Raw genomic sequence first — 24446 nt, forward strand, 5'->3', positions numbered from 1 at the left:
ATTAATAGAGTTTTGGTCTTCTGTGTTTTAAATGCTGATTTTTCATTTCCACTATGAGAAGCATTAATCTTTAAAGCATATAATGAATAATTTAAATTCTGCTGCCTAAATTTACAGCTATTGAATATCAGTGTGGAATACTGGTTATCTCTGATGGAATGTAACTAGGTGTGTTTACTCAAGTACTTGTACTCTCCTTGGGTACTGACATTTAATCCTACTTTATACTCCACTACGTTTTGGAAGCAAATACTGTATTTTTTACTAACACATTTATATGTATATGAAAACCATCATTACTAGTTATTTTGCAGATTCAGATTATATGAAATGCACAAACATCAGCTCCACCTTTAACAGATGCAATATTAAAGTCATGACTATATTAATGTATCAATAATTATAATTCATTCATAGATGATTCCTAAGAGGACCATGATGCAGAATGAGTACTTTTACTTTTGGTAGTTTAAGTATACTTTGATGCTAATACTTTTGTACTTTTACTTCAGTAAGGTTTTGTTTGTAGGACTGTTAATTGTGACAAAGTATTTCAACACTGTTGTATTAGTACTTTTACCTAAAGATTTTTTTTTTTTTTTTTTTTGCAGAGACTCTGCTGTCTTCCTTTATTTTCTTAAGCCCTGTTTCCACCGAGCAGTACAGTACGGCTCAGTTCAATTCGGTACACTTTTTTTCCATTTCCACTGTAAAAAGTTATAGATGGTACCAATGGAACTGTTCCGTACCGTCCCCATTTTTGGTCCCCCCTCTGTTGGGGTACCTAGCACACAGATCTGGTACTAAAAGGTGGAGCTGTGAACACTGCAGTCCATTGATTGGTCAATAGCGGACAGTCACTCTGCTCAGGGCTGAGTTATGGCTGGTTTTGAGGCTCATGTAACCTCTGTTCATACTGTGGAGAGTTTTATTAGTAGACTGTAACAATAAAATGAAAGGATGTTTTGCTGCCTCTTGCAGCAGCTGGAGTCTGAGAAAAAATAACTTCACTAGGCCGACTGCGGGCGACTTTTAAGGTGGAACGTTAACTTGTAATGTTACTCAATGCATGAGCTGACGACATGAATCAGTCAACTCACCTTAAATTTCACTGTGACAACTTTGACCATTACTTTAGTTTTTATCTGACATACACTTTTAGTAATGAGTGGATCTTCAAGCGTGTATATGTATTTATTTCGACTGGGACGTCATATATCCCACTCCTCACTTGGAGAAAAAAAAGCGTCACAGAGTGTTGTTCCTGTGGGCTCCGGCAACACTTAACCCCTGAGCTTGCCTCAGAAGGAATAAATGTACAAATCCGCTATTCTTAAATATCCCGTGGAGAGAGACTCTCACTGCAGCCTGTTTTATTTTGTTCTGTGGTCGATAAACAAGGCACAGACTTCCATCTGTGTCACCGGTAATGAGGTAATGCAGTGAGAGCTGGATGGAGCAGTGAGTGACAACAACCCCGCCCACATTTATGGGTCCTGTTGCGGTGGAAATGCTAAGCGGACCTAGGGTCTAGGTTTATGGGCATTTACCCCCAAAGCATTTAGATGAGGTTAGGGCTTTATAAAAAAGGTCATGACCAGATGCCAGACTGTAAACGGCAGATACCCAAGAAGACACAGTGCTAAAAAAATGCAAAATATAGCGAGAATAAACGCCAAACAAGACTGAATCTTTTCCAAGAGAGTGAGTTTACAAAAGGTAACTGACAATCCTGCATAGTATATAAGTAAAAGATTTAAGGACTTCTTCTGCCACCTCTGGTAATTAGCCTCTTAATCAAAAATATTTGTATACCACCCTCAAAACTCTGTATTAATAGTATATATGGTCAGTGTTGAGATGTACTCTTGTGTCTTGTATCTGTGTTGATATGAAACACACCATTTCCTGTGAAACTTTGTCAGCAATCTGGTTCGTTTGATGGAGGAAACGCACAGTTGAGACATCACCCAATGCAGCGAAACACCTAGAAAAGAAAAGGCAGAGAAAACAAATAGAGAGCAAACAAGTAAGGACTAGTGTGAGAAGGACGAAACACAGAAAGAAATATTCAGTGGAGTGACGGGAGAAGGTACTGTCCGGTCAAAGCTCTCAAAAACTGTTCACTTAATGAACTGGGATAAATTAGAGCTTTAGTCTAATTAGCCTTTAGATACGCTGCAGTCTGAGGGGCTGAGAAATGAAAAGGCTCATCTTAGCATTTGGCCACTTTATTAGCAACTCTCTCTGAACAGTTGCATCAGATTAATGAACAAGTCATGAAAGAAAAAAAAAGTTTAAAAAACTCCTTCTGTCTGACTCTTTCTCGCTTCCCTCCCTCATTAACATCGCTTCCCTCCCTTATTAACATTAGCCACTCCAGACAAAAACGTTTCTTTCCCCAATTTCATGATTTATGCAAATCAAGCCGATGCCTAACGAACAGCATATGCATTATTAATGACAGAGAATTCAAATTTGGAAAGTTTCTCAAAACAGAGAGAAATAAAGATGGAGAAAGAAAGAGAGGGAGAGAGAGAGAGAGAGAGAGAGAGAATGCTTATGATTAAAAAAAAACTGTCTTTGATGATTAATGATGTTAGAGAGGGAGGTCAGGCAGGGACACAGTCATCTGCTGCGAGTGTGTGTATGTGTGCGAGAGTGTGTGTACTTATATATGTGTCCAAAGGTGTACGTTTTTATTCCAGGTGACCAAGGTGCCCTTGTTGTCTACTTCCTCTTCAGTAACAAAGATAAGTCTCACTTACAATGAAGACTGATAAAGAATGTAATTAGCTCAGAGACATGAACATTAGCTCACAAGGTTGTGTGTGTATGTGTGTGTTTGCTGACCTTTCTGCGATGTGCAGCTGGTGAGCCTCCAGAGCCAGCTTGCTGAGCGTCTTCCACATGGCTTCGGTCTCTGGTGACATCTCCAGAGTCTCAAGGAATGCTGTGGCTCTGTCAACACACACACAAAGACACACACACACACACATATGCAGATGTAAGGTTGAGTCAGGCCATAAAGCAAGATATGACAGAACAGACAAGTTCACCAGTATTTTTTGTATTTTGTGTTGCAGATGCAGTGTGACATGTACTACGAGAAGAGTTGCACCATGGCTGCAAAAAGAAAAAATACAGTGAGTTGTGAAAATATTAGAGAGACTTGGTTTTTCAAAGTCAGTGGCAGCGTGTCCTGGAGGTCACAGTGAAGTGTTTTGAATATGTTTTAAAACAGAGTCCTCTTTTAAGAATAGAGCGCCAACTGGAGATTATCTTATTAGATTATCTTAAACCCAGCACAAATCGGCGCATCCTGTAAAATGTGAATGTAGCAGAGAACAGAGCAGAGCTGCTGTGTGACTCCACATTAAGAGAGATGTTGTGCACATTAATGCATGAGGAGCAGCATAACTTTAATGATTATTTCCGAAAATAAAAGTTTCCTCTGTCAAGTTAGTGACTAGCAATTTTAGTTTTGCTGCTTAAATGTCCCATGATACTGCAACACTGACATTACTGCTCCTACTGCATTACTCTCAGCAGAGAACCGCTCACTTCTACAATTTGCCGAACCCGCCATGTAAATAAAAATGCACCATGTGCTGGCACACCTGGCTTTTAATGGTAACGGAACATGAAACTCTGATTGGTTGAATTAATGAAATGCCCAAAACACACCTAGGATTAATTAAGGGACTAAACACAACCCCTTTACCCCTTGCGCCTTACTCTGCACCCAAATATGCACCATTTTAAAAAGCAAAAGTGGAGCTGGAAACGCCCTAAATGCACTTGGGCCATTCACTTTAGACTGTGCTCTATAGATCGTTTAAATAGTCTGATTTCTGAAAAGAGACATTGAGCTTTTCAAAAGTATTTTTTCGGGGCTTTGACGCCACAAGCCAAGTGCCATCTAGTTCCACTCTATTCAAGAGAAGGCAGACATCCCTACAACTGATATCTCTAACACTCTACAGCTCACTCCCAAACAGTCTAGATTAATAAAAAGCACCACAGGTAAGAGAAAAAAACTATGCATTTTTGATTTTTGGGTGAACTGTCCCTTTAAAGGTGGATGACCTCACTTTGTGTGACAGAGTTCAGAGCCACAGTGAAGAGCTCAGCTGCTGCTCCTCCAAACTGAGAGGTCAGTTACAACGATATTAGAGCATCACTTTGGAGGTGTTGGTATCACGACACACTGAAAAGATGATGCCTCCCAGCTGGCCTGGGAGCTCTGAGGAAACCCTCAAGAAGAGCTCGAGGAAGCTGCTGGATAAAAGGACATCTGGCCTGTTCTGCTCGCCCTGCTGTCACTCTGACTCCGACCCAGAAAAGCAGCAAGTAGTTGGAAAGCTGGATGGACATTCAGCTTGACAGTAATGACAGTGATGATCTGATTTTTGTATGTCACAGTGGTCTCAACCTACCTGTCATAATCCCCATCATCAATGGCTGTACCGAACTCAATGAGGCCTTCGTCCAGTGTGTACGTCACAGTGTTGACGCCCTCTGTCACGATGACATCCGTCTTCCCATCAACTCTCTCTAGATCCACAATGTCTCCCTAACAAAGAGAGGTGCAACCAGTTTAAACCTGAATTAGACATGTTGCAGTGGTGGAATTCAACTAAGTACATGTACCAAAGTGTTGCACTGAAGTACAAATTTGAGGTGCCATGTCCATTTCATTTTACTTTATACTTCATATTTACAGTTCAGAGGGAACTATTTACTCTGCTACATTTATTTGACATATAATTACCAATTGCAGAGAGGGTCAAATGAAAAGAGGAAAATAAAGAATGAAAATGCAAATATAAGACCCACTTTATTGTGAAATCCATCACTTAACATTAACATTAACATTAATATTGTATGTTTGTCTGTCTTTTTTAATGGACCTGGAGTCTAAATAAAAAGGTTGATTGATTAACAACCATTACAGTCATGTAAATATGTAATCTGATGGAGATCTTTCTACTACACACTTACACCTTCTAAGAGAACAAAGTCTCACCTTAATCGGGAACATGGTGATGCTCTCTGGGCTGTCGATACTGTACCAGATGCAGAGGTTTCCCCTGTTTTGGGCGACCACCACGTCACTGCCAAGAACCCATTGGACGTACGAACAGAAACTCAGCAACGTGGTTTTTACACCGGTCTCTATGTCATACAGATGGAGCTGAGGAGGAAGGAGAGGGAGATATGGAAAAAATGACTTTCTCAATTGTTCATTTCATCATCAGGGATGGTCTAACCTAAACAGAGAAATTAATTTTCTTGCTGAGACTTAAGACGTTTGACACAACTCATATGAAGACAGTTAGCTTGGCATAAGGACTAACAACAGGGGAACCAACTGATGTTGTCACGCACACTCAGGCTAGCTGTTTCCATCCAGGTTTCTACAGGGTTCACCATGTTAAGATTTTATAAGGCCTTTTTAATCCCACACAGAATGCAATTTAATACCTCTTTCATGATCACAGCACATAGAAACTCAGTACTTTCCAGCAGTATTAAACAATAATTCCCAATGATACAATCATTCACATTAATGCAGCATACTTAATGATAACATAACTGGCGTACAAATGATGGATGGAATAACCACTTCAAAATGATCAATTTAAGTTCAGTTTTTGCTACAGGTCTGATGGTGCTGACTGAAAATCCACTGTCACAACAATCCCACTTTTAATTTACAGGTGTACAATGTTTCCACGACAGCCAGGAGGGGCAGGTGAAAAAACATGTTAATTTTTTTTTATAGACTAAGGCTTTTTAAAAGGAAACTTTGTAGGACCTACAGATACCCTGAGTCATTATTTCAAGCTATCATAACCAGCTGCTGGCTCCAGCTTCATGTTCAATTAACACATATGATTGATCTTCTTATCTAACTCTCAGCAGATACGTGTATTTCCAAAAATAGCGAGCTATTCTTATTCCAGAATTGTACATTGCAGAGCCTTTGGAGGTCACTGACAGATGAGTAGGTTGCTGTAGTAAGACGTAAGAGCCAGTATTCCACTATGTTTAGCAGTAATAAGGCAGATTTGGTGACTACAACATAAACAAGACAGATATAGTTGTAAACACAGGAATTAATTGAAATTAAAGTTTACATTGCATAGTTTAATTCATGCGGCTTGAACAAAGTTAACATCCAGCAGCTCCATGTGAATACTCACACTGCAGTCTATCCTACTATACTCTTGATGAGCTGATGAGATTATGTATATTCTATAAGCTACAGTGGCTCCCACAGCACTTAATATATACGTGCGTGTGTGCATGCGCGTGTGTGTCTATGAGAGACCGCCCACTGTTGTAATCAGCTAACTTAATATCTCCCACACCGCCATTTTTAATAATGCTGCTTCTATAGCTTCACCCTGGAGCTCAGCTGGCCACGTTTTAATGCAACGAGGAAGAGCAGCCTGTTGATAAGTTCACTTGAAAGCGAGTTTCAATTAAAGCAACATTTGTTACACAACTTCACTTTCCATAATTTCTCACTGGTGGGAACCGCAGTGAATATGTGCCATGAATGTTAACATCCAAAAATGTGAAATTGTATAAATCATTTTCGGTCTGATACGTTGCATTTTTATCCACTTAACAGACCAATGACGTGCATGTCTGACCTTCATGCACCAACAGAACTCAATTAGAGGTAATTAAAGACAATTCCTTGTAACATGGACAGGAGAAAAGCCATGTGGATCCAAACAGAAACAAGTCAAGGTTTTAAATATACCTGAGCAGAAGAAACAACAACTTTAATCCAAAGTATTCACAACAATATTCAGACAAGCAGCAGTTCAACGTTAAGATTTCTATCTGCATAAGAACCACAAAACTTACCAGAGTCTAAAAACAGCCAGAGAGACTACAGAGACTTTTCTGCTTCTGATTACCCTCAACCATCCCTTCTTTTGTGTATTGGAGATCTACACATAAATATTTCACAATCTGTTCCACTAAAGTTCTTTTTGTACATACTTAAAAAATGGTGCTATTGTACCTATTGTAAAAAAAAAAAAAAAAAAAAAAAAAAAAAAGACTGTAGCGAAAAGTTTGAAGCCACTGAAGGATTCCCAATTACCAGAGTTCTCCATGTCTTTGCCCCAGGGCTTAGACATCAAACTGTTTCATTACCCCGGGGCAACAACTGACAGCAGCTCTCTGCCACTCTCATCCTGCCTCTCAGAAAGCTGTGAATCTCAGAGCTGCCAAAACAGTGACCTTTTCTAAATGTTGTTTGTTTTTGGCATTCAGGTGGACAAAGGTACAAATGTATGTTTCTACACATAAGCCAGCGGAATAAATCAAAACGAACTGAAGAAAAAACAAATTAACTTGCTTTTTTAGTTATGACAGTGTGCTGTGATCATGAAAAACTTTAAATATAATGCCTGAATATGAAGGAGGAATGGACTTGAAACAAAATATTGTGGCTATNATATACATATATATATATATATGTAATGCCTGAAATACCTCTCAGAGGGAGGACCTTCACTTTGAGTGACCTTTTAGTATAGTCTCAGGGAGGGACGATAGAGCTTAGATTCTCTGCCCGAGCCCTAGCCCGGCCCGGCCTGCGGTGGCTCAGACAGGTGGGCTCAGGTTGCAATAAACAAAAAAGCTCAAACAATTAAGGCTATTACGCACATGAATTTTGCATGTAGGGTATGATAAATAGAATAAATAGAACGTAATAAATTGTATTCAAAACAAATAAAACAAAATCCAAAAAGAACAGGCTAAATTAAGCCGATTTAAACACTCCAAAAGAGATGGACTGGCTTGCCCGGCGTCATCGGATCGGACATGCAGCTCCGCCTGAATCTAAGACTAAGACCGAGGCTGCACAAAGTTAATTATTGTTCATCTTGTATGTTATAGTTCACTGTTCATTTTTTCCGTTTGACCTTGGGATCCTAAAATAAACACCTGTTTTATTACATAATCATGCTTCCGTGTTGTGCCATTCATTAAGATCCTATATTTCTGTAATTCAAATAACAAGAATTGTGGTTTAATACTCTTAATTATAACAGCCAGCTTATTGAAAAATGTCGGGGTTAAATCGGGCTCAGGCCCATAATTACAGTTAATTGGATGGGCCGGGCTGGTCCCGGACGTAACGTTCCCGGGTCGGGCTGGATTTTTTGGGCCCGATCTAAGCTCTAACGGATGAGTAGCACACCTGCACTGTTTATGCGCAAGTGTTTTAAATAGTTAAGTTTTAGTGAAAGTGCATGTCTTAAGGAAGTACTGAGCATACAACTGGATAAATGAGACTTGGATTATACTTGTGGGAGAGTCTGTTAGCAGATTATTTGATACAGTTTTCTGTTATTAAATGTGGACCCCTACGACTTTAATTCATCAAGAACTTTCTCGGGTTTTTGGATTCTTCGTTCACTGTGGAGGAATGCAAGAGAAACAAAGTTTTCTTCTTGAATTCAACATAACATGCATTTAGTGATTGACATCCAAATTATCATTTGGATTATGATATCATCATTATCATTATCATTTTATTAATGTTATTTCTACTTCCATCCCTATATTTGGTTATGTTATAACAATGAAGAATGGAGCTTGGTGACTTGGTGACCCACTAATTGGAAGATCGGCAGTTCGATCCCCGGCTCCTGCAGTCTGCATGTTGAAGTATCCTTGAGCAAGATCCTGAACCTCAAATTGCTCCTGATGGCTGTTCCATCGGGGTGTGTGTGTGTGTGTGTGTGTGTGTGTGTGAATGTTTACTGAGTTGCTGGTGGCACCATGTATGGTAGCCTCAGCCACCAGTGTGTGACTCGACCAGAAAAGCGCTATACAAGTGCAGTCCATTTACTATTTACAATGTATGAGTTATAAATCAAGAAAACCCCCTCATGGCAACGGCACTCCTCAGTAACAGTGGCCCCCCCCCAGCAAGACAATACCCCAAGCCACACCACAAAAACGGCTCAGGAATGGTCCAAGGAACGAAACAAAGAGCTCAAGGCATTGACCTGGCACCAAAATTCCCCAGATCCCGATCTGATCAAACATCTGTAACATCTGTAAACATCACAGGACTCAAAAGATCTGAAAGTAATGCCCTGATGCCAGGCACCAAAGGACATCCTCCAGGGGTCCTGTGTCCATGCCTTGACACATCAGAGCCAAGTCCAGTCCAAGAAGCACCCACCATGGATTGTGGGTACCTCTGGGGTAACAGCACATTGCTCAGATGTTCAATCAGATTGGGATCTGGGGTATTTTGAGGCCAGGTTGATGCCTTGAGCTCTTTGTCCCATTCCTGGGGTCATTCCTGAGCAGTTTTTGTGGTGCAGCATGGTGCATTGTCTTGCTGGGGGGCCACTGCTATCGACCAGTGCCGTCGCTGTGAGGGGGTTTACTTGGTCTGCAACAGTGTTCGGTTGGGTGGAGTACCTCAAGTAGCATCCACATGAATGCCAGGATCCAAGGCTTTAATGTTTTGGCTGATCGGTGTATTTAAAGACATTGTATTTCATGTCTCCATCTGCTGGTGGGCTGTCAGGACAAGAGAATGCATGCAGAATATGATGTAAATTCCACTAAAGAGGAGAAAATTAGCTGAGGAAAAAAGTGGATATATATCGATATTGGTATTGGTTATTAGCGAAATAAGTTGTTATATATCGGCATACCGGACATCTGCAAAAAAAATCCAATATTGTGCATCCCTAGAGGATCTATTGCTCTTATTTTTTTGTTATCAATTTTGCAAATGTTTTTGAATACAAATCAAACAATTATTTGACTGAAAACAAACAGCTGTATGAAAAATGTTGGGTCCAACCTGTAGGAAATCTCTCCTACTGTAGGGGTTGCAAGATCAATCTGGGGAGTCGATCAAGGGAGTCAATCAAGACGAAAATTAGCGGGATAAGAAAGTAATAAAAAAAAAAACATTTATGCTAAACAAACCTATATTTATGTTTGGATACAGGGTCACAGGTCATATTTGGGTGATGTTACTTCTTCAGGCCTCTTATAATTAATGGTTTAAATAAAACACGGACAGTTGCTTTGTTAAAATAGGTCACAAGCCACAACGTATATGGATGGATGGATTGAGTTCTCTCGAGACTTGCGGCGCCCCCTCTGGCAAATTGAGTCCACATTTATTCTGAAATACTATCCTATCATCTGGATGACCAAAATAACTCCACAAAAAGCCCAGAGACATTATTTGGGTGATGGACGTGCCTATAACTTTAGACATCCCCCAACCAAGGTGGTTATTTTTCTACTTAACTTACTGCTTTACTAATCATCATTTTATCTATCATCTGCCCTCTCTGGCTTTGGGCCTCACTCCTACTGTTTCCACTCTTACAGTCCCTCAGGGTGCTGAGGTTTTTTATTCTCACCCGCAGCTTCTTGTCCCTGAACAGCAGTTTGCGTCCGGTTTCATTGAGCTCCAGCCAGTCAATCTTGGAGTTCTGGCTGATGGTTCCCAGATTGTAGCCCCCAGCCAAGTCCACTGAGCGGAGAAAGAAAAGGACAGGTTAACTGAGAGGAGTGAGACTGCCAGTGTGACAATGTGTCAAACTAAAACTGGCTTTCTATTCAATTAATCACTGTGTCATAATTATCTCTGATTCTATCAGGTAGTTTCTCTACTTTAAAAACTTACCTGCTCTGGGATCAAGCTGATATTATTAGTCTGCTGATACGTCAACTTTTTAATTAAAATGGAATACAGCCCAGTCAGTGTGGTCCACTTAATGGAAATTATACAGTTCCATTGATGATATAGTGCAGTTATTGTAGTTGTAGCAGTTTTAATATTATGGTGAGTAATCATGTGTGAAACCTAGCTGTCCGGCTCAATGTGCGAAACAAGATATACTAGAAGATTCGTGGAGAGAAAAATGTAATAATGGCAGCATCATCAACATCCGACAGTGTTGAAAAGATGCAGATTGAAGCTGTTCTATAATCAAAAGCAATTCACAAACCTCCAGTGCAAAATGAACATGTTAATCTGCAGAGCTGACAGTGTTGCTGATAAGAACTGATGACTCACTATGACTTGGTCAGGTGCTGAGAATTCAGGCAAGCTGTTTTTGCCTTGGAACGAAAACTTGTTGGCATTTAAGTATAAGGCTGGCAATATTCAGCATTTTTTCTTATTGTTACAAATCCCACAATAAAATCACCAAAAAACAAACAATCAATTGATCCCGACAACAAGTATTGGCTGTGTATCCAAAGCCGAGTATCCCTCTGTGCCACAGAGCTCTGCTGTTGTCCAAAAACTATTAAAAACACATCAGTGAGTCACGCTGTAGCGCTGGGTGACATGTTCCTTCATTACCATGAACAAACACATCGTAGTTTATTTTGACTCAGTCCCACATGCACCGTCCTGCTGCCACAAATACTCACTAAAGCACCAAGTGTGGATTAATCCACCGCTGAAAACAGTCCCAAACAAATGCACTGTTTCCTCTTGTTTAAGTTACTTTTGATAAAACCTACAGTGGCCAGCTGTGGTAGGAAATAACTGAGCCTTTTTAAAAATTAAACTATATGAGTTTGAGGTGTCTTACAAGATTTACGTTTTTAGGAGGAACCACTGGGCTTGAGTCTGAGAGCCAAAGACAGACCTGGGAAATAATTAAGTATTAAGGGACAGAGGTCATGTCCAGGCTAATATTTCAACTAATTTATGTGAGTTTATTATCCTAAGCAGGAATTTACATTGTACAGTTACAAAAATATCCCTCATATTTTAATATGTGGCTCATTTTTAGGCTAACTCTGATAGTTGTTTTAGATTCAATTGCTTTAAATGTGACTGTTTTTTGCAACATAAATAAAAGAAACCTAAACAGACTAAAGGGATTTTACAGGATTACAAACTTGGAAGTGAAGAGACGGCTTTGAAATACAACTTTGACCTTATCTGTTTTTAAAGATTCACATCTTCAATAGAAACCAACTGGCTTGGGGCTGAGAGCCACAGACAGGAAGTTAGAAAGTATTGAGAGACAGACTAATAATTGTTGGTGTTGGTCTTTTCATGTGATTTATTGACTACAAGGAACACAATCATTATCCTGTAATGTAAAGTATATATGAAAGCAGTAAAAGTACCAGTATGGGCAACATTATTCACTACAAGACAAACAGACACAGGAAATGTCTGCTACAAAGAATCAAAAGTAGTTTTTTGTTTTTTTTTCTATGGGGTAGTGGATCTTTATGATATTAAAGTATCAGTGCAATATTTTAGAAATGGGAAGTTTCAGCTTAAGGTACAGGGTGTTTAACCTCAGGTGTCAAATTAGAAGTCTTATTCCACAAATGGCTACAACAGTCCAGTGCACATCCACAGAATCTCACTGGAATAGATGCTGTATACTACTATGCCCCTAAAGTCCCGTAAGGTGATGTATTTTATCATGTGCACACAAGTTATTATCTCGTGCACACAAGATAATAACTTGAGTGCAAAAAAAATCACCTTTGAGGACATTAGGAGCTCTGCAGGATACCATAAACAGCTTAACTACATCTATTTTTGTTTGTTTGCATTTCTTGCCCAAGGAAGACCTGAGCTGGGTCAGCAAATTGTTCATATCAGCTTAGGTGTGGGGTTAAATTTATATTGTATTTAAATAACATGAATGACCAGTGGTGGAAGACGTACCTAGATCTTTTACTTTAGTAAAAGTAGCAGTACTACAGTGTTGAAATACTTTCTTACAAGTAGAAGTTCTACATTTAGAATTGTACTTATTGCGCAGTTTTGTTTAATACTCTTTTCTGATTGGTCAATTATGGTGCTCTACAGTCTGTCATTTCTCAAAAGCAGACTATTTCTATGAATACCTGACTGTTGCTATAGTATGGACACAGCCCTGATAATACATGCTTAGCTGAAGCAATAAAAATCATTTTTAAATCTGTATGTTTTGTCCAATTATTGACTGATTCAGTAAGTAGTGGTGTAATAACCGGGATAATGTGCAGCTTCACGGTGATTCAGTCCTGCATCACCCTGTTGGGGTTCATTTCGCAATAATTACCCACTGGTTGTACTTATCCATTACTTGAAGTACCAAAAGTAATAATACTCATTATGAAGAATGTCCCACTTCAGAATAATGTATAGAATATTATATGATTCTCATTCCTTATGCGTTAATGTATGTTTCACTTTCATATTGCAGGTGGGGCTAATTTTAATTATTTCATATACTGGTGGGTAACTTGTGAATATATTCCCCTGGATCAATAGTCATATCTTATCTTATATAAACCTTTGATATTGCTCAGAATTTATTTGATGATTATATTTTTCATTATCAATCTGAATCTACAAAGTAACTGAAGTTATCAGATACATAGAGTGGAGTAAAAAGTACAAGTGTAAAGTGGCAGAAAATGGAAATACTCAAGTAATGTACAAGACCTTCAAAATTGTACTTAAGTAGAGTACCTGGTTAAATGTGCTTAGTAACTTTCCACTACTGTGAATGAACACACCAACCCCACAGTGACAAACACTCATTCTTACCAATACAAATGGTCTTCATATCAATCAGGTATGCCAGCTTCTTGTTGTCTTCAACTCCTCTCTGCTTCCTCTCATTTAGTCGCACACTGCACAGGTAAACACACAAACACACCGTCAGTAACACAAAAACTTTGTCAGTGTAACATGACTGAATTTACAGCTTTTCAACATGTACGTATTAAATCCAGCATCTGCTCAGTATAATTGGCTTCAGCTGCTGTTGGAATCCCAGGACACTGCTGATCATGATGTTGTCATGCTACAGTGTCCAGCCAGAGGCGAGGAGCAGTCAGAGCATCCTAAAACCTGCTGGCCTCAACAGCAGTCAGCCATTAGTCAGTTACCCGGGGAACTGTCAGTCCTGACACTTTTGACAGGGCTGAATATTTTAACATGGATGTGTGCTGACGAGCAGGCTGAGGCTCACTGAGGCCTCTGAAGGCCCAGAGTCATGGTAACTGGAGTTTCTGCACAGCTCAATACACCCATCTAATGGTCAGAGCTGGAAATGCATCTTTTATTAGTTATGATCAGGGTGTTATTTGAACTGCATATATATTATATTGGCATTTTTATAAGTTTATACTTAGATTAAAAAAAAGACTACTTCTAAAACAGAAGAGTAAAACTGAGTTTTATTTGCTTGTTAAACATTTTTCTACATCTGACAAAATTTCGTAACAATTACATTAGAGTTGCAAAGTAATTATAGTAAGTAATTATACTTTATATTATTTAAATACTATAAACTACTGACACGTAATGCATTCACTTGAGAAAAAAACTGCTCTCTTTTTCAAAATTAATGATTAATATCTCATTAATTCAGAAAAATAAATGAGAAAAACAAGAATTTATGAGATTATTACGTTGTTCATTCAGAAATTAAAACAGAAAAATGAGAATTAACAAGATAATCTTTTTAATTCAAAAAAATAATTCAAAAAAATTCGAATTTACAAGATTGTTATCCCATTAATTCAAAAAACTAATTTACAAAAATGAGAATTTATGAGATTATCTTTTTCATTTAAAAATGACTTAAAAAATGTATAATTTACGAGATTGGTATCTCCTTAATTAAAAAACAATTCAGAAAAATTTACAAGATTATCTTTTTAATTAAAAAAAATAGAAAATTTAGAATTTACAAGATAGCTATTTTGTTAATTCAAAAAAATTATTTAGAAAAATTTACGAGATTATCGTTTCATTCAGATTTTTTATTTATTTTTAGAAAAATTGCAGTTTCTGAAATTGTTATCTCATTAATTCAATAAAACCAATTTAGAATAATGACAATTAACAAGATTATCATCTTGTAATTCAGAAAAATAACTAGAAAAATTTTAATTTATGAGATTATCTTGTTAGTTCAGAAAAAACAAGAGCAGGTTTTTTTTCCATGAAAACTTTTCTCATTATTCTGAGATAATATCTTGTTAATTCATTTTTTTTTTTCTCAAGTGATTGCAATACGCCTCCATACTGAAGAACCCAAAATTGGGAAATACATATATTGACAGGGCTATTTTTACTAAGCAAAAATGCTGAGTTGTCACCTTCTTTATTTTGGATGTTTACAATACCTATAAAGCTGTGTTGGAAATTTTGTACCTCAACAGTCAAAATGGATCAAGACACTGATTTAAATCTGAGCATGAAAATCTGTAAATAAAAACACCTTTTACTGTTGGACCCCACATTTTTAATTAAGGCTGATACAATTGCTTCAGATCTGACCTTTTTACAATTGTTACATTCAATATAACAATCAGACCAATGATATCTGTCAGACTACTCTACCTTTGTTCTTAGGAACCAGACCAACCTGTTGAGGTTTCTTTTAATAAACCAACTCGATTAGGCGCGTCTGTTTTGTGTCACTGGACCTACCTGATGAGGTGAGGGTTCATAAATTCAGTTCTGACTGATCCCAGGATCTCATTGTTACTGTATTCCACCAGGCTCAGCTCCCCGGCATTAAAAATCATACACACCTGAAACATGAAATACAGTCAAATAAAACACAGTAGAGTGTAATAAAATGGGAGCAGTGGGAAGTCATACAGTTGAAGGCACAAGACATGACAGGACCTGGAACCTCCTACTGTATTGGAACTAACATTATATTGTACAATTTAGTGAGTGCTGTCTTGGCACAGCTGTAAACTATAATGGAAAAGCAACAGATAGATGTGTCTTGAATATTCATGGAGAAAAACCCCACAACTTCTTAATAATAATCTTCATGTGTATACTTACTGATTCATTTTCAAAGAAGAACTTTTCATTTCCCCCTGAGCCGGGCCACGGCACCTGAAAGAGAGGCAGCAGAGTCAAGGCTTTTTTATTGTGAGAAGGAAACAAGGGACCATGAATGTACAGTATGAAAGGACAGGTGGGGACACGGACTTGAGGAGGTGAATGGATTCTATTCAGGTTGTTCAAAGCAGTGAAGTGTGACAGTTTTCAATGGAAATAACACTGAAGAAAAAGTCCTAAAAAAACCCTTCATATCCTGTTCACAGTAAGGTCTGCGGATTATGCTGAGTAACTGGGAAATGGTGTCTTCAAAAGGTATGTTTTTCCAAAGTTAATCTTTCAACAATTTGACACACATTCATAATTTCACTCATCTCTACTGTACTGGGGTGGAGGCCAAACCTTGTTTATAATTCTTTACATCGGAGCAACTGTAATGAATCATAATTTTCTGATTCTGTAAGTAGCTGAATATGGAAGAACAAGTACCTCAAAATTGTACTTAATTACAGTACTTGAGTAAATGTATCAAGTTACTTTCCACACTGATGGCTTGATGTATATTTTTGTGATTTAGGTGAAATAACCCTTTAAGTCCTACCTCGCTCAGTTTATTGGTCAGCAGGTCTCCCAGCAGAAGAGTGTCGGAGGTGTGAGCCACCAGGTAGCGATCTTTGCCCATGATTTTGACTTCTTCTATCTCATAACCGTAATAGGACTTCAGGACCACCCGTGTTCCTGAAGAGAGGTTCCTCACTATCACCTAGAAGAGGATGATGAGACGACTGAGACAGGAACGTGGAGAAGGAGGCTAAATAAATAAATAAATACGTAAGATAAAATGTATTTTTCGATCATTTTTCATTTGTATTCTATACACAATAATTCAATGACTTAATACATCGCAAAATGAAACTATATGAGAGGGCTTAAAAGTATATTAATGCTCCACAAATACACACATGGATTCATGTGCTCCTTAAACACCAGTCAGTTGACTCAGTCTGGCTGAGTCACAGTAAAATAACTCTATCAGCTGTAACACCAGGCAGACTCACTCATAACAAGAAAGAAAGCAAATGTTACTTATGAACTCTTGACTGGAAAATATTATTACACCTCAGCCGTCTCATTACCTGCTCTGCTATTCTCTCAGTCATAATTGTCAAATTTAATTTGTATCTTACTTTATCCAAACCAGCAGCAAAATCTATTCATGCATTAATTAACTTAGGATAGAATTTTTTCTTTGCTAATCAGAAAATACTTGATTGAGTTTAAAGGCCATTTCTACTCATTTCTAACAGTTGTGTTTCCAAAAACTAGTCACTGTCAAGTTAATATGTTTTATCCCAGTTTTTAAGTTTTATAGTACAAACAAGACACACAGTGTTTGTTCTAGGGGATTACTAAAAGCCTATATTTACATTTTGTTAAAGAACTAGTTTGAAAATTAAGCAAAATACTGGTATGTTGCTGTAATCAGACAACCATTACATAAAATGTCGGAAATCGGGGCGTCAGAGGCTTGGTGGATAGAGCAGGCGCCCCATGTACAAGGCTGTTGCCGCAGCGGCCCGGGTTCGGTTCCAGCCTGTGGCCCTTTGCTGCATCTCTCTCTCTCTCTCTCTCTCTCTCTCTCTCTCTCTCTCTCTTTTCATGCTTGACTGTCCTGACAATTAAAGGCTAAAATGCCCCAAAAAATATCTTAATTTGTCGGAAATCATACTAATTAAAGGATAACTTCGGTATTTTTCAACCTGGGCCCTATTTCCCCATGTGTATGTGTGCGTATGATTCATAGGTACAACTCGTTTTAAAATTGTTTCAGTGTTGAGGGAGGCGGATGCAGCCGGCAGCCGCGAGGTAGATATGGGGGCAAATGCGTCCCGTTTAAGTTTATAAAGTTTAAAAGTGCTTTTTTTCGCCACTGACCGGTTCAGATCGCCAGTGCTATCTCTGTAGATAGCATACTAAGCGTTTCCCTTACCTCTGGGCTGTGTGACATCATCTCACAAGAGCTTTGCTTGTTGCCGGAAGAAAACAGAGGAGCCATGCTGAGCGCCGCTCAGAGTGGCGCTGGTTGTCCCGGAGTACAGTTGAGAGTTTTACTGCATCGATTGAAAACAATGGTTTGTGTTTGTGCTTATCCGAATTGCAAGAACAGGATGTCGCGCAACACCCCGTACAGTTTTCATAGGCTGCCTTTGTCGGACGGCGAGATGCTGAAGTTGTGGCAAGCTGTGCTACAAATGGATGCTAACACTCCTGTCCAGACACTGCGCCTTGCAGACCATCAGGTCTGCAGTGCTCACTTCTCCCAAGATGACTACTGCCAGCCGAAGAAGAGAAGACATCAGAAACACCTCTTCCTCAAGAAAACGGCTGTCCCACGAGTAGAGAGAGCTACAGACACAGTGGAGCAAAGCTCTCGCGAGATGACGTCACACAGCCCAGAGGTAAGGGAAACGCTTAGTATGCTATTTACAGAGATGACACTGGCGATCTGAACCGGTCAGTGGCGAAAAAAAGCACTTTTAATGCGCAAACTTATACGGGCGGGACGCATTTGCCTCCGTTACTGTTTTAGCTCGTTTCACGGCTCCCGGTTGCATCCGCCTCCCTCAATACTGAACTGGACAGGAGTGTTAGCATCCATTTGTAGCACAGCTAGCCACAACTTCAGCATCTGGCCGTCCGACAAAGGCAGCCTATGAAAGCTGTACGGGGTGTTGCGCGACATCCTGTTCTTGCAATTCGGATAAGCACAAACACGAACCATTGTGTTTTCAATCGATGCAGTAAAACTCTCAACTGTACTCCGGGACAACCAGCGCCACTCTGAGCGGCGCTCAGCATGGCTCCTCTGTTTTCTTCCGGCAACAAGCAAAGCTCTTGCGAGATGATGTCACACAGCCCAGAGGTAAGGGAAACGCTTAGTAGGCTATTTACAGAGATAGCACTGGCGATCTGAACCGGTCAGTGGCGAAAAAAAGCACTTTTAATGCGCAAACTTATACGGGACGCATTTGCCCCCATATCTACCTCGCGGCTGCCGGCTGCATCCGCCTCCCTCAATACTGAACCAATTTTAAAACGAGTTGTACCTGTGAATCATACGCACACATACACATGGGGAAATAGGGCCCAGGTTGAAAAATACCGAAGTTATCCTTTAATGTGTGTGATAAGTATGGCTTATTTTTGTTCTGATTTCAAAATTTGATGCAAAAACAATATGCTTTCAAATATTGAAAAAATACTTTTACTGGTCCATGTGATGCATAGATTAATCAGTAAATCTTAAGATACTGGGTTAGTTTCTGAAACTTCCATGTCCTCTGTCTCTTTCTTAATTATAAAATTTAGACAGTGGACTTTTTTTTTCTTTGTTTGTTTTTTGCACTTTAATTATTTAAATCTGAACTATTGCTACTGCACAATCAGCTGGCTATTTTCAATTTTGTACCATATGTTTCCACCTCAGGTTATATATATTTTCTATAACTTCTACTTATTCATACTCACGTATATATACGTACATACCCATTTTCTTTATATTTATACGGTGTGACATGGCTATGCAGTTTATTACTATGCAAAATTTTACTGCTTACTGTGCAATAATACTTATAGGCGATATTTCTATATATTTAAAGGAAACATAAGACACAACGTGTGTTTTTCGGTTAGCCTGTGCACCTATCAATCATGTACATACAGTATCTGTATAAGTGAAACGTGTATAAAGTGTATATATATATATATATTTATTTATTTTCTCTAAATTGTATATTTGTAACATTTTTATCCTTTTTTGCACTCTTCCATTCTCTTGGTTCTGATTCTTGATCTGCTGCAGCGTGCAAATTTCTTTGGTGTGGGATTCATAACTCTTATCTTATCGAACTTCTTATGTAAACTGGAAAGTGGCAGAGACCAAAGTGAGGGATACTATTGCTTTGTTGCTCCTGAATGCTCCTCATTGTTTATGTGATCAAAAATACTTCAGTTTTGTGGTTTAGACAAATACTTGAATTTTTCCCATCTGTCTCTACCTGGCTCAGGCCAACGTAGGTCATCTCAAACTTGTTCTTATAGATGGCTCTCCGCAAGCAGCAATCGAACAGCTCAACTCCCCCACACAGTGTTCCCTGTCAAGACACAAACACACACTATAAATAAATACATAAAACACCATTTAGTTTTTTACAGATTTGTGTTTTAGGTGTGTTTTTAACAGAGCGGCATGTTATAGATACAGGAACTCAGCGCCACAGTAACCAGTTTAATATCAGTGTAAAACCAGGTAGAATAGGGACCAGAGAGAGACCTGCCCATACAAAAACATGTAACCACTGCTGCAAATCTCCCCTGAAGAGCTAAAGAGCAAAAGGCATGTTATTTAATTAGTAGGTTGGCGTTAAAGTAAACACTCCAGATTAAAATAATGCGACAGATTAAGTATTTACAGCACAGAGGCGTGAGCCATCTTTCTTCCAGGCCAAACTGGTGATGGTGTAGAGGTTGAGAATCTCTTTGGGCTTGGCTTCATCCCACACACCTCTCCTGGGAGCCCAGTTAAACACCCGCAACCTGGGTGAAAAATACAGGAGAGAAAAAAACTTGCTGAACCCTATGCAAATAATCTGAGTATTGTAAATGATACCTGATGTGTGATGGGTATCGCAGTACTGTCTGTATATCAACTGAGAGACGATGTACTGACCGGTCATAACTCCCAAACACAACCGACTGCCCGCTGGGGCTGGTGGCAGCCACGGTAAACTCCCTCTCAGTGTGGTCGCGGCTGTACTCGAAGGTCTGCAGAATGTGACCCTCTCTGCCGTAGGCCACCACCTTCTTGTCACAGCCACCCACCATGATGCTGTTTGCACCCCAGGCCAGAGCGTAGGGTGGGCACGGGTGCATCAACAGCTTACCCTGTGTCAGAGCGAGAGGGAGTGCGTTTTGTTTTGCGTGATAGACACATTGAAAGCAAGTGTATACAATAAATGTTGCAGCAACATGTAGACAATCTATGTGATGATAAATTTAAAGTAGGTACCTGAGACTCCCCTGACCCCTCGTCACCAAAGAAGTAACGCACGACTGTCCCATCAGCGTGGCCAGACAGGATGCCTTTACCAGAAACACTGACACAGAACAGACGAGACAGACGAAGAAAATGAACAAGCATATCATTTGTTGGCATTTTGAGAAGGACAAGGCTATCTTCCTCGAAAATATTTTGTGAATAACAAACCAACAGTGCACCTTACACTATCTGTTGGTCATGACCACCTATGAATATGTATTATGCATTTACTTGGATGCCAGTGAGACGACACAGGACTCAGTGCCGTAGATGGTCGATGACTTGTTTGTCTGAGTATTGGCGAGGCGAACCTACGGGAAAAAATAATGAAACAAGCAAAATTTACTTTATTGTTTGACCAAAAACTGCTTTCAAATGCTGTTATAAGAGCAGTTATCGCAACTCTTTAGTAAAATTGACATTTTCTGGAAGGCAAGAAATAATTTTCACTCAAATGAGTCCTTGTTTAGCCAAAAACAGTAAGTCTTAAAAGGGTGAGAAGACCTCTGACACAGCAGGTAGACCAGATAGAACTCTAACTACCTGCTGTGTCTGCCAACTTACTAATATGGCAATACTCCTTCCAATTATAATAAATCAACAAAATGAATATAAACTCTCACATTAGCATAATGATGTTTCTGATGAGTGGTGAGAACATGTTGCTGACTTACCTTGCCATCCACTAATCCATAAACAATTGCATGCTCTGCAGGCCAAAGCAAGCAAGTCACAGCGCTCTGCAAAGCACAGAATAAAACGCTGCATTACAAAGTTGTCAGAGAGTTGGAAATTCAGACTTTCTACCAGGAAAATTTGCTTTTCTGACATGCAAAAGCCATTAAAGTCAAATATTTTACCAACAGGTGAGATGTCTCAATCCATGACTTTGAAAGCATACGCTCAGTATACATAAAATTAACACTAAAGCAGATGCACATTGGTGTCTTTCTTTTAATACACAGTTACTGCTTCTTTAAGGATTCTATTCACTGCCAAAACGTCATGTTAACTTACCGTCTGAACAAATTTGTTGCAAATGGCTTTCTTGTCCCCCCTACAAGAGAAGACAGCACTGATAAATACAGTCTGTTTGCATGCACCGATGTAACAAGATCAATATAGGGGGTTGAAATCAGCATGAGGACGTTACCATTCCTCTCCAATTCTGTAGACAAAGATGATGTTGTCTGACTGGCCGATGGCGATTTTGGTGGAGTCCGGTGAGAAGGCCATGTCATTGACAACATAGCTCTGTTTCCCATACTGACAAAAGATCACGTTGGATTATTATTGACACACAACATGCTGTTATAGGAAGGTGTTTTAATAATATACAGTATACTGGGACATAGGCAGGAGTTAGGTATTTAACAATGGCAATGACAATTTATTATTTCAAAGGCCAATATCCACACTTTGAATCATCATCTGTCCTTATTTTGCTTATTTAACAAAATGTATTATCCTTTTTAAAACAAATTACATGTGTTTTCAGTATCGCTGAATCATTTCTTATGATAATACCTATCCTGAGGTTTTTACTGTTTTCCTATTTATGTTATTAAATGGACTGTCTTATTTTTTTGTTGCATTAGTGAGGTGTGTTGTGCCCTGTGGTTTGTGTTTCGGTTTGTTCATGAAACTGTTGGACCCCCTTGAAAGCGAGATGCTAAATCCCAATGGGTTTAAACTGATGTTTCAAAACCTGACTTTAAGTATCTAACAGCATTATAATAACTGCTCCTCTGTCTCACCTTGGACTCTAAGGGTTTGGTGGAGAACTTGTCTCTCCTCTCTCCCTGCTCATCATAGAGAAGCACCACTCTGTCAACAGTGCAGACAGCGAACTTGGTGTTGCTGGGTGCCCAGGCCATGCACGTCACTTTGGCAGCGCCCTCCTGTGACACAAGGCAGAGACAACAAACCGTCAGAAGTGATTACCAGCCGATGCTTTAGCCGAGCATCCCTTGGGCTAGTTTTTAGCTAACCTGATATGCGTTATGTTCTGTAACGACAGGGGCTCGCACCAAACACCACAGAAGATTGAACAGTTTTCAGTTTTAAAGCTGGTATAATGTGTCAACTACTAAAACACAACTAATGACCAGGTCTGAATCATTAAGATGAAGTATTCAGCTTATTCGGGGCTTATTAACAGTGTTTTTTCAACCAGGTAACGCATCGCAGTTGGTATCAAAGTAAGGTAACTGTAAAAATAAAACATAATTAAATACCAGTTAAACACGGATCAGGAAAAATCACCTTAATGCCGAATTGACAAGAGGAAATTAGTGTTTTCTTACAGCTTTCGAGAAACGACATAAGACCATTAACAGTCACACTTTTTAACTAACCGTTAATGTTGCTCTCCAGCATCAGCTAGCATTAGCTTAGCTAACTTGTCACTGAACTTACCTGGGGTGTTAACAGAGTCTTAAGATGCTTCAGTTGCATTTTTCTAAAGTCTGTGGGAGGCTCGTACACAGCAAGAACGATATTAGTGCTGAGATAAAGTGCAATCTTTAGAATATGGTCATTTTGTTGACCAGCTCCGACATAGCAGCTAGCATGGAGGACATCTTTGTAGTAAACTTAACAGTGATCTCCTTAGTAACCGTTGGGGCGGAGGCTCGTGGTGCATTTAGAACTATGGGAAATGTTAACTGCTGTACGCATTACGTCGTTTTCTTCCGATAATTGTACTTTTATCACAAATAGTTTTAACTGTTAGTGAATTCTGATTAATAGCTTAGGGACAATTATAGACAATGCATCTATAAAAGTATGTAGATTCAAGACTGGAGCAAAATCTAAAAAACAGTCTTCGTTTTTTGAAAACTATGATGTCCGTCACAATTGGAAAGCGACCTGTATATTACCACAAAAGCACATTACCCATTTGTATATGTCAAGTTAGTTCTGGATTTACTACAGTCAGTGAGTGAGCAGTTTTTCACGTTGTCTATCCAAATGGACATTTTCGTTTCGACACAAGAAAAGGATCACCTGGAGATGCCGGGGATTGAACCCGGGGCCTCATACATGCAAAGCATGCGCTCTACCACTGAGCTACATCCCCTTCCATGGTGACACTATCGAAACCCACATATTTATAGCCACTAGGGGTCGTGACGTCTATAAATAGGGAGAATATGTATTTTGTGATGGAATGTTCAGACTGATTAACTCTTTTTTTTCTTTCTTTCTTTTACACATATACACTCATTCTGAATTTGATGCTTGAAACATGTTCCAAAAAGGTTGGGACAGGTGCATGTTTACCCTTGTGCTCCCGCTCATGCTTGATGTTCAGCTTCAGTTACTCAACAGTCCACAGTCTCTGTTGCTGTCTCAGTTTGTGCTTCTTAATGCGCCTTTTCAAGAGGAGACATGTCCAGATTGCAAGAAGGCCAGTCTTGTGTCCCCAACTTTTTTACTGCAAAGCCTTTTCCTCCATGATTCCTCCATCCATTATTTCCAAGAACA

General features: G+C 39.2%; 1 protein-coding gene and 1 non-coding gene across 2 annotated transcripts in view; both read right to left on the reverse strand.

Annotated features, from left to right (window-relative positions):
- ift172 (intraflagellar transport 172) overlaps nt 1-23561 on the reverse strand; it is a 53331-nt gene extending 29770 nt beyond the window's left edge. Inside the window, exons 1-19 of the mRNA XM_050058630.1 lie at nt 23376-23561; nt 22715-22858; nt 22111-22223; nt 21975-22014; nt 21632-21697; nt 21189-21268; nt 20928-21015; nt 20589-20803; nt 20332-20455; nt 19918-20013; nt 16461-16622; nt 15860-15913; nt 15491-15594; nt 13595-13680; nt 10437-10549; nt 5030-5197; nt 4440-4576; nt 2854-2961; nt 1903-1987 (exon numbers count right to left, since the gene is read on the reverse strand). Of these exons, the coding sequence (XP_049914587.1) occupies nt 1903-1987; nt 2854-2961; nt 4440-4576; nt 5030-5197; nt 10437-10549; nt 13595-13680; nt 15491-15594; nt 15860-15913; nt 16461-16622; nt 19918-20013; nt 20332-20455; nt 20589-20803; nt 20928-21015; nt 21189-21268; nt 21632-21697; nt 21975-22014; nt 22111-22223; nt 22715-22858; nt 23376-23414 (2022 nt within the window). The 5' untranslated portion in view covers nt 23415-23561. The remainder of the gene's footprint in view (nt 1-1902; nt 1988-2853; nt 2962-4439; nt 4577-5029; nt 5198-10436; nt 10550-13594; nt 13681-15490; nt 15595-15859; nt 15914-16460; nt 16623-19917; nt 20014-20331; nt 20456-20588; nt 20804-20927; nt 21016-21188; nt 21269-21631; nt 21698-21974; nt 22015-22110; nt 22224-22714; nt 22859-23375) is intronic.
- Nucleotides 23562-23967: 406 nt separating this feature from the next.
- On the reverse strand, nt 23968-24039 carry trnaa-ugc (transfer RNA alanine (anticodon UGC)). The gene has a single exon. It is a non-coding gene; the product is annotated as a tRNA-Ala (tRNA).
- Nucleotides 24040-24446: the final 407 nt, after the last annotated feature.

Source organism: Epinephelus moara, chromosome 12, assembly GCF_006386435.1.
Source record: "Epinephelus moara isolate mb chromosome 12, YSFRI_EMoa_1.0, whole genome shotgun sequence".
In the NCBI taxonomy this organism is placed as follows: Eukaryota; Metazoa; Chordata; class Actinopteri; order Perciformes; family Serranidae; genus Epinephelus; species Epinephelus moara.